At 35.0% G+C, this 15,057-nt stretch overlaps 1 protein-coding gene across 1 annotated transcript in view; it reads right to left on the bottom strand.

The window, feature by feature from the left end:
• The window catches only part of LOC129270763 (uncharacterized), a 35,610-nt gene extending 27,800 nt beyond the window's left edge, over positions 1-7,810 (bottom strand). Inside the window, exons 1-2 of the mRNA XM_064106578.1 lie at positions 7,713-7,810; positions 6,864-6,917 (exon numbers count right to left, since the gene is read on the bottom strand). Coding sequence (XP_063962648.1) covers positions 6,864-6,917; positions 7,713-7,770 — 112 coding nt within the window. The 5' untranslated portion in view covers positions 7,771-7,810. The remainder of the gene's footprint in view (positions 1-6,863; positions 6,918-7,712) is intronic.
• Positions 7,811-15,057: the final 7,247 nt, after the last annotated feature.

The following is a 15,057-nucleotide window of genomic DNA, read 5'->3' as shown; positions in this document are numbered from 1 at the left end:
TTAATTGAGAAGATCATTTTCATATCTTCTTTTGCTAATTAATGTTTTTAAGTGTTTACTAGTTATGTCAGTTTTGATCTTGTATTCTGTCATTGTTTGATAAAAATGATTGATAAGTCATACAAAGTAATCACAGAACAAATAATCGGATGGACGATTAACTTCATTAATGATTGTTCTTGTAATGATAAGACTGAGATGAAAGCGATGAATTATTGCGATCTAGGGAGAAATAATTTGGTAAACAAGCTTGAGGAACTGCATGGTACACATCTTGTCACGCACGCAGACTTCATACTCAAGCAGATACAACTATCTTGGAGTTATTTTTCATGTATAGTAGCTCCATGCGTGTACACTACCTCCCGGGGGGGGGGCACTCAGTATATATTGCATAGTGGGTATGTGCCGCGGAGGGGACCCCCATTTTTACACTCAAATTTCCGTTCCGAGGCATAGCATTTTTGTCTTATTTAGAAAAAGAACAAAGAAAGCCGCTCCAGAGCATAGCATTTTCTTCTTCTCGAGAAAAAAAGAATAAAAAATCCGCTCCAGGGCTTCGCATATTTTCCGTTACGCCGTTCCGGTCGCAATTTTGGTGAAAAGCGGCGGCAGCTCGCTGTCCGACCATCGCCTCTGCGCTAGCGCGCCCGTCAGTCGTGCCGCCGGGCTAGCTGCATGTACGTTCCATAGGGATGCATACGCACTCGCACGCAGGCGACCCGTTCCAAGGACCCCCTTTTTCACAAACATTTGTAGTTCTGAAGCCCGTTCCGAGGACCCTCCTTTTTACAATGAGCCCGCTCCAAGGCCCCCGTTTTTTGTCTCGCCCGCGGCACACCCCTACCACTTTTTTGGTCGAGTGCCCCCCCCCCCCCCCGGGCACTACCTACACCCCGATTTGCCGAAACACACACACGCGCGAGCGTGAAAGCATCCCTTTTGGTTTTCTAAAAAAATAATGCACATAAATAGTCACAGTTATCCCTCTGGCATCCCATCACACACTCGCGCCTGTAAAACAAATCTCACACATTAATGAGTAAATGGTGTTAGGTTTGTTATTGGGGTTTTTGGCCAAATTTCATTTTTTTTCACATATGACCGCCGATATAGTGGTTTGAATTCAAGTCAAACTTGCAGTTCCTGCGAACATATGCTTGTATATACAGATGGTAGGAGATCATTGAATGTCAAAAGGTGTAATTCATCCGTATTATGATGACAGTGTAACTTAAGATTTTTCATCTCTTTTGACAATATTAATTTGGTCAATATTGACAAATATCTCATGATATCATTTAGTAAAATTAGGCCCGAGAGATAAAATAAAAATAACAATAAAAAAGCAGTGGAATTTATGTAAAGATGTTGAGTCGACCACTGCGGGTTTTGATATATTAACTTTCATTCATTGATTAGTAATATAGTATATGTCTGGGTGTCTTAGTTTCTTAATTATTGTCAAATTTATTAATTTTGACCCTAATTACCACACATGTTGGAGTAATTTTAATTATTCAGAAAGACTGTTTTCGGAAAGGCATATTTCAACATGATTTGAAAGATTGCGATAATTTAAAATTTGATGCAGAGGTTCGAGGTTCGAGCCCTTGTCACGTCTTTCGAATGGTGACGTTAGAGGTCGGTCCCAAACGTAAACATATATGATTGATACACGTATGGAAAATTATTATACACACAGGGACATATCAGGAAGTAGATGAGATATCTAAATCTTAATGTACATGTATATGCATGTTTGTAGGTTAAAATCAAACCTAATTTTTGATTCGGCCTAATTAGATTACAAGTTCATGGGAAACTAAATAATTCTTGAGTCAATGAGTTTCAAGAAATTATTGTTCGATGATTTAGTCACGTTAACTACATATCACCATTTTTTGTATCATATCAAAAGAAACCTCCCGTGATATATCAGTTAAAATTTTGAATCAAATTTCAACTTTTATCCACGCTCGCCCTTCTTTGGTTCGCTATCAAAACAGTCCATATCAAGAAATAATGGGATGATTTTGAAATCCAATATAGAGTGCTTGAAGGACAAGTCCAACCCAACAAAAAGTTGATTTGAATAAAAGAGAAAAATCCAACAAGCATAACGCTTAAAGGTTATCTAAATCGGATGTAAATTAGAAAGTTATGACATTAAAAGTTTCGCTTAATTTCACAAACAGTTATATGCACATCCTGATCGGTATACAAATGAGGGGACTGATGATATCATCAACTCACTATTTCTTTTGTATTTTGTTATACGAAATATGAAATATTCTAATTTTCTCCTCATTGTCATGAGTAATAAAATTTTATTCCCCGTAACATGTGGAATTAATATTGTTTAACATTTTGTGGTTCAGTAAAGTTGGTCATCATTGTCAAATCTGTAAGCAATGAAATATTGTATAATTCAAACAATAAAAAAGAGAAATAATGAGGGACATCATCGACTCTTTCATTTACATATCATATTGAGATGTGATTAACTATTTTTTGAAAAATAAGTGGCACTTTAAAATGTCACAACCTTCTTATTTTACATCCGATTTTGATGAAATTTTCAGTGTTGTGCTTGTTGGATTTTTCTCACACATTTTTCTGTGGTGGACTTGACCTTTAAATACTTTTCGATAAGTGAGTGTAATAATTATCAGACATCTTGGTTATTATTCCACGCAAATGTAAATGTTCTATATCAAAAAATCTTTCATATATTTGGGGATTTTTTTAAAATTCGAACTACTTGACGCAATTCATGTTGACTAATTGACACCGATTAAATTAATCCCTTACAGATAAGCATGTATATCAAAATAATATACCTTAGATATTCACAATGACAGCAGCTGTCATATCGAGCTTCAATAATCATAAATAGTCATAGACATAAGATTATGTAAACATTCACAATAATGTCAAGAAAATCCAAATTAAAGTGAAAAGGTTGGGTAGCTTTATATCTACTCAAAAACACTGACATGTAAATTAATCAATAAATGAATTCAATGATAGAGCACTTTTTAAAACAATACGTAGGGCTTTCGTTTGCTTCCTCAAAAGGGGATCAATCTAAATTATTTGCCAAAATTGTACAAAAATTAGTCGTAAGGTATTTCAAGACTTCGTCTTTATATATACTCACTCGGTTTATTCATTATCTTAAGTGTATATTACAATTATATCAGAATATCAGATTGATACTTAGAACTCATTTTTTTTTCAATTCGATTTTCGTGGTAGAAAAATTAGATTTTGAGTAAAGAAACGGCTAATGCACTATAACAGAATGTCAAATCGTGTTTTCCCCAATTTGAAAATACCTCCATGACTTCCTATGTTTACTGTATATAATAGATAATGAATAATCGTTGTACAGTGGTAATTTTCGTTTACATGATATTTAGGGGGGAGCGGGGCGAGTCCGCCCCCTTTTTTCACGCTCTTCTAGAATCGTAATTTCTTTAGCAGGTTGGTCGTGCTTTAGTATGTATAAAAGTCTAGGTTATATCTACCTAAAACCTTATGTTCGGCGAGGACATGCATACGGTTTTGGCAAAAATGGGCATTAAAGAAAATTTTCACTGCAGGGCGAACGGTGATATATGAAACAAAATGATGTGTTCAAAGACACCAAACCTTTTTTTTTATATTGGAACAACTACGACTTCTAGTTCGATAATCTATGAAAAGTTATCATGACTTAGCACATATACCGACATACTTGCATGTCATGTTTATAAGGATATTTTTGAAGGCCTATGGGTCTATATGTAGATAAATAAAAGGGGCGGACCTGCCTGCCCCGTCGCAAAAGGAGCGAACTAGCTCCCCGGGCAGCCATTTTCTTTTATATTGTTTTCGCAAAATATATAACATATTTTGAAGTAAAAAATGCATATTTCAGTAAGCAAATATCATACCTTTTTAACCAAAAAAAAAATTATAACTGCATTCATGAGTGTCTGTAAAAAATACAAGAAATTCGAAAAAAATAGTTTTTACAAAATGGCCTCGAAATAGACGAGTCGCCGTAATTTTTCTGGAATTCCAAGCAGATGACCTCTCGACAGGGTATGTTGCTACCTTTGGGAATGTTAATGTAACACCATAAAAAAAACCTACATCCAGTCACAGCAAAGTGAAAAATCACGTGGTGGGCGGACTTGCCCCCGGGGGCGAATTAGCCCCGCTCTCCCCTTTTCATTTACTCACTACATAAAAAATTCCAATATGTAAAAAACGCACATCCCGCACCCCTCTTCAGTTTACCATTTGTTTTTATCAAACGGGTTTTAGCTAAATGACAGGGGAGGTTCTACACTCATTGGCCCGTATTCTGAAGTCGGGTTTAACTTAATCTCAGGTTTAAAGTTGTGGTTTAAGTATGGATAGCCAATTGTTACATAAATCACTAACAGTAGAGATATCATAATTCAGCTCATTTGGCTCTCAAATCATTCATAATTGTCTAGGAAGTATAGATAGATGATTGTCTTCACCATCGAAGAATCAGGAAAGAGCACAGTAAACATAACAAACATACAACTTGATAAAAATTTTGATACTCATGGCTTCCCATACTTAAACCACAACTTTAAACCTGAGTTTAAGTTAAATCCGACTTCAGAATACGGGCCATTAGGCTTAGCGAGTTTTCGCAACCACTACACAGACGCATTCTAGAGAGTTGAGAATCTATTGAAAATGCCCGTAAAAATCACAATTAGCAGATTAAGAGGTCATTATCGAAATTGGGTGAACAACCGGGACAGCAGATGATCGTCGTAAGACTCGGAACTGACGAAAAATTGCAAATTATGTCGTTTGTCCAGAGTCCAGGGCGAGACAGAGACAAAGGCTGCATTGCAATGAAGGGCTTTTAGCAATAGATTTATAACGTTCAATAAAGCGTCTACGTAATACTGACACTAGATCTCGATGGCACTCTTGTTCACGCAACCAAAACATGTACAAACTTAGGGGTTACTTTTGACGATAAATTCACCTTTGAACATTTTGTTTCACAAAAATGTCGGTCAGCATCTTATGGACTGCATAAATAGGCAAAATTCGCACTTTTTTTAATAAGACAACTACTGAGCACTTAATTCATGCTTTTGTGATGTGCCATTTTGATTTTTGTAATAGCTTGCTTTTTGGTCTTCCGTCTCGTCAAATTCAAAGATTACAGCTCGTTCAAAATTCAGCAGCGCGACTCGTAACACGAACAAAGAAACATGAATCAATTTCCCCAGTCTTAAAAAACTTACATTGGCTACCTATCCAATCCTGCATACACTACAAAGCACTTCTATTCGCCTACCAATGTTTCCATCAGTTTGCTCCATTGTATCTCATTGAAATTGTTAACACCATATAAACCTGACAGAATGCTACGTTCAAGTAAAAAGTCATTAGTACAGGTCCCACATACGGTGACAAAGTCATATGGGGAAAGATCATTTTCACATGCAGCTGCTATTTTATGGAATAATCTGCCAGAATATCTTAGAAATATACAACCATACGAAAAGTTTAGAAATAGCTTGAAAACACATTTATTCACCATTTTGTAAACAATGTAAGAACCCAGTGCTCTCCCCTCCATCTCCACTCCTTCTGTAAAAAGCGCTTAGAGACATGCAACTTTGCTTATGTATTTTGCGCTATACAAAAACGTTTCATTATTATTATTATTAAGTAGTGGTTGCAACAACTTCCTTATTGACTAGCTTCATTAAACCCTAAACTCTTGCTTTTAATAGTCAAAGGAGTGATTTCTTATTCAAAATTAAGAGCCCCGAAAAGGTTACAATAAAACAACAGACCTTTTCTATTTATACAATATTCTCACTCAACCATGACTATATAGTTACAACCTCTTTGTCCATACATAATGGAAATACAATTTGCAGAAAATATCTTATTTTAACATTTTCTTTCAATAAATTTGATTATTTTAACAATTTTATAATTTAAAAACTGATAAACATTTCTTCTTTTTTTAGCTTACTCAACCGTTAGAAAATAATGCAATATTTTTGTTTCCAATTTTTTCATGTTATAAAAATTGATCTTCAGAATTCTTAAATTTCAAATGAAATTTATATACTATTTTTGATTACTTTTTTTTTAATGTTCAGAATTTCCTGTCATAGGTTTTCACACTTTATTACTGTACATATATATACTCTCACTTCACTATTAGTCTATAACTATAGATTAATCTAATTCTCCTTTTTAATTGCAAATCTCTGTATAAAAGGGGATGCAATAAATTACCGACAATTTTGAATTTCACTGAGTCAAATTCTTCGTATAAACTTTCACACTGCACATCCATCCGAATCAAGCCACCATCCATATCAATTGCATTTTATGTTTGTGTGTTTATTCATTTGACAAAAATCTGAAGAAAATGGTGTTTGATATTGCTTCGATCAATTAACCATAGCTGGAAGATTACAGAGTAATATATACGGCTCTATGAACGTAATATGTCTTTTTATTTAGTGATTCATATCAACATTAGTGTTCTATATCTTTTTATTCATTCCGTGAGCAATTTCGACGATTTCAAACTTTCCTATCTTTCACCTTTCTTTGTACCATTCATCGCCTGTCTGTCAAGGTATGTGCGACTTTACTACTTGGTCTAGTGAATTAAAGATTGAACATTAATCGAAATTTAATTAATTGAAAAAAATTGTATTAGAAAATAAAATAATGCCAAGGATTTTTTTTCATCGTAGAACGCAAGAGTCACAATGATAAATAATTGTTATGGCATGAGTGTTCTATGTATAATGAATGGCTTTTATTAAAGAACAATCAAAACTTACCTGAACATTCAGACTCGGGTTCAACCTCCTCACCACGTCTGGATCCAAATGGTCCTGGAAAAAAAATTATTGAAAATGAGCCGATGTGAAGTAATTCAGCCTGAGAATATTAAAATGTTCTACGAGTGATTGTGTAATCCTTATAATGCACCCTGGTGGATAAAATTCGATAGGACCAGATATTGCCAGATGCACCCATTGAGAGCTCGGATGTCAGCTTTTGATGATTGTGATTAGAAAAGTATCACATATAATATAGGGCTCGAGGAAATTTATTCAGAATGCCTCAGCTATGCACTAACAATTAGTCTTTGTGATTCTTAGCTATTTAATGATATCTAAATCGACGTTATTTTTTATACCTGTCTACAGATTCACTATTTAATTCAAATGTAAAGTGGATATTTTACAAAAGATGTATTTTTCTTTTAGATAAAAAATAACATATGTAACTTAAATGGAATGAACGACGGAAAAGTCAAAGTTATATAAAGTAATTGAAAATAGAATTGAATTCAAATTGTATACTTTATGATTGTAATAATAATAATAATAATACTAATGATAATAATTTATAGCGCTTGATACAAATGTTCCTAAGCGCTGCATACTATTACTCGGCTTTAGCACAGCTACCCTGATCGGGCGCTCGAGCATTCAAGGAATATCTTCCTACCGGGTACCGTTGACAAAACCTGGGTTGAGAGTGGCACATGTAGATAAACGCCTAGCCAAAGGACGCGAGCGCTGCGGTGGGAATTGAACCCCGATCCTTGTGGTTCAAAGTCGGGAGACTTATCCACTGAGCCACAATACCTGTAACTGGAGATGGTTAAATCTATAGCTTACCAGCGACCACAGCGGTGGCCAGAAGAAGGCTGACTAGCAGAAAACTAACCGCCTTCATGATGGAGGTAGTACGATTCCACGAGTTAAGAAATTTGGTTCGGAACAGACAACTCCTGTGATCTACCCGGGATATATACGGGGAAAACAACAGGGCAGCATCGGCGTCATGCCGTCGAATCTTACTGCGCATGCCTCCAATTACTCACCTTATTGGATGAAGTTATCTTAGGAGTTGTCCGGACGTGGATGCAGTAACATGATTCGCCGAATACCAAGGGAATGTTTGGTGACGATGTGTACTTTATGGCGTAATAATACAATCCGACTTTCGCAACAAACGAAATATTTATCAATGTCTGAACCTGTTATTAAAAACATGATGGTAAATATATCAGATAGCAATAACACTTTTGCCCTTTTCGTTTATAATCAGATTAGTAGAACAATGTATTTTCCATATCTAGACTACTGTATATACTAGAATTAAAAACAATTCAATGAGACAATAAGTACTTCACTCATAATTTCATCACGACGTGACTAATATTTCGCACACTTAAAGGGAATATTCTGGAATATTCTTTTGAAATCAATAACTCACAGACCTGGCCCTGGGAAGCGGGGTTGCTGCGTGTATTATTCTCCATAGGCAGCACCCCCTAACATTCTGGTAGGTGTGGCAAAATGGACAAATGTAACCAAAATAACCTACATTTTGTAGTAAACCACCCCCCCCCCTTTCTTGGGGGGCTTGTCAAATTTCTCGGACCGAAATGACCTTCATTTTGTAGGAACCCCCTTTTATTTGCTTATCAAATTTCTCGGGACCGAAATCCTTTTTTTTTTGCTTGTCAAATTTACATCAGCACCTCCCAATGTAAAAAAAAATCGTTCCCAGGGCCCTGCTTACAGAAGTGGGTCTGTGACAATGTCACAAAATCACCCTTAGGTTAAGCTGTTCTCATCGAGTTATCGAGCTTATTTTATACAAATATTGAAGATACGATTGTGCTACAATTACCATCAATGTGAAACTTGGACATACGTACTTCCACTATCTACACGATCAGATTCGATGCGTACACGTATGGCAAGCCATTTGTTTCATAAAGACGATAAACTCAGTTTATCGCCGAAAAACCTAGTTTATCAATCGAAAAACCTTGTCTTTCAATCGAAAAACTAAGTTCTTCGCCGATAAACTTAGTTTTTCGCCGATAAACTAAGTTTATCACTTGAAAAACTAAGTTTATCAAGAAAAACTAAGTTTATCGCCGAAAAACTAAGTTCTTCATTTGATAGAGAGGTTTTTTTTGATAAACTTAGTTTTTCAATTGAAAAACTAAGTTTTTCGGCGAAAAACTAAGTTTTTCAACGAAAAACTAAGTTTTTCAATGAAAAACTAGGTTTTTCAAGTGAAAAGCAGAGTTTCTTAAAAAACTAAGTTTTTCAAGTGATAAACTTAGTTTATCGGCGAAAAACTAAGTTTATCACTTGAAAAACCTAGTTTATTGCCGATAAACTAAGTTTTTCAATTTCGATAAACTAGGTTTTTCAATTCGAAAAACTTAGTTTATCACTTGAAAAACTTAGTTTATCAAATAACTCTGTTTATCAAATGAAAAACTCAGTTTATCGCTTGAAAAACTAAGTTTATCACTCGAAAAACCTAGTTTTTCATTGAAAAACCTAGTTTTTCATTGAAAAACCTAGTTTTTCATTGAAAAACCTAGTTTTTCATTGAAAAACCTAGTTTTTCATTGAAAAACTTAGTTTATCAAGAAAAACCTAGTTTTTCAATCGAAAAAGTAGGTTTTTCGGCGATAAACTGAGTTTATCGCCTTTATGGGACAAATTGCTTGCCATATATACGGGCAAGGAATTCGCATCAGATTTCCCTCTGCATGATACATTTCAAACATTGTATTTGTGCGTTCACCTCATCTTTGCATTTTCGGCGTGATTATTTATGTCCATACATGTATACATAATACCTTTCGAGTAAATTCATAAAGACAGACCTACATTTGTTTTTATGATAAAGTCAGGGCGGTTTAGCTCCCTATTTCCACGAATTCGTTGCCAATTTGTACCTCAGTGATGACTTTCCTTTAAAATAATTTCGTTTTTAAACTTTTGAAGTAGTGACTTTTATAATTATTTTGTTCAGAATTTCAACAAAAATCAATTTACATGAGAACATATAAGGAGAAAAGGAAAAATGATGTCTGCAGTAAAGTTCAGGTTGCCTGGAATAGGAAAAAGTAATTATAACTTAGTTTCGCCCGCAGGCATGGCAGGCTTTCCTCACCAACTTGGGCTTGTAAGGTAACATCTAAGAATAAAAGATATACATAAACTTCATATCACAGAATAATATATCAGATAGAAATAACATTTTAAAATCAATGTACATGAGAAGAAGAAATTAAAATGGGATTAGGAACAAAACATGGGTCAACATGAAAAGAAAAAAAAAACGTGAAAAAAATTAATATTTTATGGTGAAAATTTATGTAGGCCAGGTAATTTCCAGTGAAGAAAAATATATGTGGAGATGATCTCTGTTTATTAATAACAAGCTTACAATTGGAATAGTTTGGAATTAATCAAATAGAGACAGTATAAAAGGTCAGTATAATATAATGGGTGGTGAACATTGAATTTTAAATTGAATTGAAATGTTCTACTAAAAGATATATATTGGATTGCTTTTGTGCTGCGTAAACCGGCAGAGGATGAGTTGGGAAGGGAAAATGCAAATGACAAAAATATCAAAGGTAAAATGTTGACCTGTGTGTTCGAAATTCACTGGATCAATATTGATTGTTTGAAACAGCTGGGGCCGCTGAAAAGTTTTGAAAGTGGGGGGGGGGGGGGGCTGAGCCGAAAGTGGGGGCTGACCATGCAAAACAATTACAATGAACTGGCAATTTTTCACGTTTTTGTACCCTTTTTTGGAAGGGGGCTGAAGCCCACCCCCACCCCGTTTCTGCGGCCCCAGTCACAGAACATATATTTTGTTTACCATATTAAACGTGATTCCTCCCACACGTACACGCTTTTCAAACATCAAAGCCGAGGATCAAACGATATGATATCTATGTCAAGTATTTGTTTAAAATTGGAGCTAATGTTTAAGGAGTATTGAGATAGGCACTCAAAAGTTTTCTTAATAATATTCGAGATAAATTGGTAACTCTCCTGGCATCGATTGTTGCCTAGGTATCATACACTGTTAAAAAACCGTGATTTTACGGAAAAACAGAACCATTCTGTAAATTCATAAAACAGGAATTTTTCTGCAATTTAACAGAACAGGTATGTTTAAAAAGGGGAAAAGGGTGTTTTATTAAAGGAAATTTGTAAGGTTCCATACACCAAATACCAATTTCCTGTAAGATTACGCAATCTGGTAAGATTACAGGTGTTCTCGAGACTCTGCTTCAGGAACTTCTTTAAATTTAAGGATATATTTTCTAATATATATATATTTTCTGTATAACATGTCAATCATGGAGGTAAAACTCCTTGTTTCAACAGATGCAATAGATGATTGTGTAATCGGTCAGTTATTTTTTGTTGATAATATATATAAATATATCCGGCATGTGGACGTTTGGAGCAAAAACATCGGTGTTAATTTAACACAAGTCTGGTATCTGGTCCACACCAGCGAGGTGTTTAAACAACATCGGTTGACGGTTTGGCGTTAGACCTACACCAATTTTGGCATTTAACCAACACCAATTACTGTTTAACCAATATCGGTTTGATTCTGAACTGGTGTTGTTTCAACACCTCTCTGGCATGTCTGGTGTGGACCGATATATATACTAGGCTGGTGCTAAATTAACTCCTATTTTTACGTCTTTTCACTTTAAAAAAAAAGCAAAATGTTAATTTTAAGGACAAGAGAGAATAGTAAGAAGCAATTTTGAATATGTTCCATCAAAGCGTCTCAATTTACTTTCTTTGGAGAGACTTAAATAATAAATTCTGCTTTAAATGGTAGGTTTATTATACAAAAAACCCGGCCTATCATGTTGACATTAAAATGAGCTGCATATCTGCTTACCCATTTCCTTTACACACGATTCGCGGATTTTGAGCAGAAGGGGTTGTAAAATAACATTCCTGACATTATTATTTCACCATTTTGATTTTTGAATCGCGCAGATACGTGTATAGGCAGACAAGTGACACTGTGTAGATATTAGGGCTCCGCCCCCTAAACAAAGTTCACATTTTATCCATTATTGCAAAAAAATGTTGGGTAACATACTTTCCACTGTGTTGGGTAATGTATGTTGGTAAAAAATATTTTGGGAAATTTTTATCAAATTGAGCAAATTTATTACCCAATTATTGATCTTTATTACCAAATTTGGTCAGATTTTAACTAATAGTTGTGTGAATAGTATGTTGGCTAGAGTTGGTTAAAAGGTTGGTTAAAACCATTTTAAGAGTGAATAAACTCAACATATGTTGTGTTAATAATGCTTTCCATACTTTATTTTCAGCTAAGAAAGTGACAAAAAATAACATGAAATAGATAATGGAGCAACCTATGTATTTTTATGTAGACCAACAATACACAAAGAGATTTGAACTAATAAATTTGACACTTTGAAGCAACATAACGAATTTAAGAATCACCATAGAAAGTAAATGCCGCCTTTCAAACTTTCATGATTTCCATTTTGTATTACCGATTAGGATGAAAATTTCTTAATTGCTTTTTGTTCTATTTTTTTTCACTTTGATTAAAAAAGATTTTCCCATGCTTTTCTTTTTCAAATTGTCCAATTTTGTTACCATTTTTTTTTTCGTTCAGAGAAGGATGTATGAAATAATGTATTATAAAAATGTCCAATATTTGTTCAGGAAGACGCATCATTCACATGACCTGGGCTCTGAACCTAAATGGCTGAATGCATGTTACTGGGCTGCTGGGACAGCGGAATCGTGGGGGGGGGGGGGGCTGAAGGGACTTCATTTCAACTTTTGCAGGAAACGTAAAGAATACGTTAAAAAATAGAATCTTTTTGTAATTTTGGGGCAATGAGAGCCACCCCCGCATTTGGCTCTGCCCCCCCCACACACATTTACTTTCAAAACTGTTGTCCGGCTCCTGTGTGAAATAAAATAAAACTACAAACAAATCCACACCTCCCTCTTCTATTTATTCTCATATTTTCCTTTTTTTATATATCCACTTGAATTTTGAATTATTTTGGTTTTAGATGGCCGGAAGATTGACTGAAAAATTTCATAACTGTTCCTGACTTAATTGTTCTACTTTCCAAAACAATTTCATTTTCTTACGAAAAAAGCGTCCACAAATCAAAACGTGATCAGAATTCTTTCTCAAAAAGATCTTACGATTGTATTAACTGTACCACTATGAAAATTACCATGGTAACAAGACTCCGTAGAAAATGAATATCAAGATGTCGTTGGTAGTTATATAGGCCAAATGCAAAGCGATCATAATCGTATAGCTTTATGAAGGGTATCTCAGATTCTGTAGTTGGTAGTTTTTGCACAGCGACGTAAGGAGGATTCAAGGACAGAGAAAATATATTGCTAAATGCACATCATGACAAAGAAGAACCAAGAAGTCTTTGTCGAAAATTGGTAAATCAAAACAGCATGAGTCCTTTACTCTGGACAATTATTTACAATTTTTTGTCAGCTCCGAAACTCAGGATGAAACCGCTGTTCCGGTTCATCTCCTTCGACAAAGCCCTCGCAGCTGTTCATTGTCATTTGACGGCCATTTTCAATACATTTAGTGTGTTCTAGGATTCGCTCTGCGCCCCTTTGTGAAAACCCGCTATCTTTTCCCCCTTCACATGAACATGTTCCACTATCTCTGGTACATATCTTTGTAGTCTTAATTTCCCTTAATTTCTTTCTGTTCTCCAGTTATACTATGGCGTGATGATAATTTTACTGTCATCTTTCAATATCTGCCCTCTTACACATTCAATTAATTTCCTACTTTCTGCCCTAATCCTATACATATTCTTGTTTGGGATAGTGTTTCAAGGCTTACGTTACACCATGTGTAAAGTCCTGGAGGGACTGAGATAATAAAAGAGGATATAATTGAAGGTGAATTGGAAAGGCGAGAAAGTGGAGACCTTAAAGTAAAGTATTATTTTCGAAATGAGTGTAGTCCTTAAAAGAACTGTACACCAAAAGGAGTGGACAGCTGAGTAGTAAACAGGCTTTGAGAAGGCTTGAGTATATAAGAGAGAGAAGGCTGGCTTGAGTCGGCGAATAGAGTATAGTAGCAGGTGCAGGAGAGACTCATATTCTTGTTTGTCTTCGATTCTATTTCTCTTTCATTTCTCATTACCTCACGACCTTTCGTAGGTCTACCCTATTCATGTACTTGTTCCTGCTACCATCCACCCATCCCTTGTCGTTTTCATATCTCCTTTTCATCTTTCCACCTTTCAGAAGTTCACTCTCTTTTTCTCTTCTCTCACATTTAATATCCTCTCCTCCCTTTCCTTCTGCCCATATACATTTATATGCATTCAGCTTATTTAAAGGTCAAGTCCACCCCAGAAAAATCTTGATTTGAATAAATAAATAAAAATCTAATTTGGCATAACGCTGAAAATTTCATCAAAATCAGATGTAAATTAAGAAAGTTATGTAATTTAAAGTTTCACTTATTTTTCACAAAATAGTGATATGCACAATTCAGTGACATGCAAATCATCCAGTGGGTGATGTCCTTCACTCACTATTTATTTGTTTTTATTGTTTGAATTAAACAATATTTCATTTTTTACATATTGACAATAAGGACTGACTTGACTGAACCATTATAGTATTAAACAATGCTAATTTCACACGTTCAGTGAGGAGTTGTTCGTTGTTTCACATGACATTGAGGAGAAAATTAGAATATATCATATTTCATATAACAAAATACAAAAGAAATCATGAATGGATGACGTCATCGGTCCCCTCATTTGCATACCGACCAGGATGTGTATATAACTGTTTTGTGAAATTAAGCAAAACTTTAAAATGTCATAACTTTCTTATTTTACATCTGATTTTGATGAAATTTCCAGTGTTATTCTTGATGGATTTTTCTCTTTTTATTGAAACCAACTTTTGGTCGGGGTGGACTTGTCCTTTAAGTATTCAGGGGACCTTGTACAGAGCATCCTCTTGTTAGCTTTCTCTCCCTCTTATTTCTTCTAATGCACATACAAACTCCAGGGCAATTTCATGAAAAATATTATGTACGTCCGACCCCTTATTTGTGGGACCCTCATGAAGTTTTCTGTCTCTGATTTCTTGTTCTTTCGACAGT

Source organism: Lytechinus pictus, chromosome 11 (genome assembly GCF_037042905.1).
Source record: "Lytechinus pictus isolate F3 Inbred chromosome 11, Lp3.0, whole genome shotgun sequence".
NCBI lineage: Eukaryota > Metazoa > Echinodermata > Echinoidea > Temnopleuroida > Toxopneustidae > Lytechinus > Lytechinus pictus.
The sequence above is the reverse complement of the archived record's forward strand: the minus strand, read 5'-3'. Positions and strand labels throughout refer to the sequence as shown.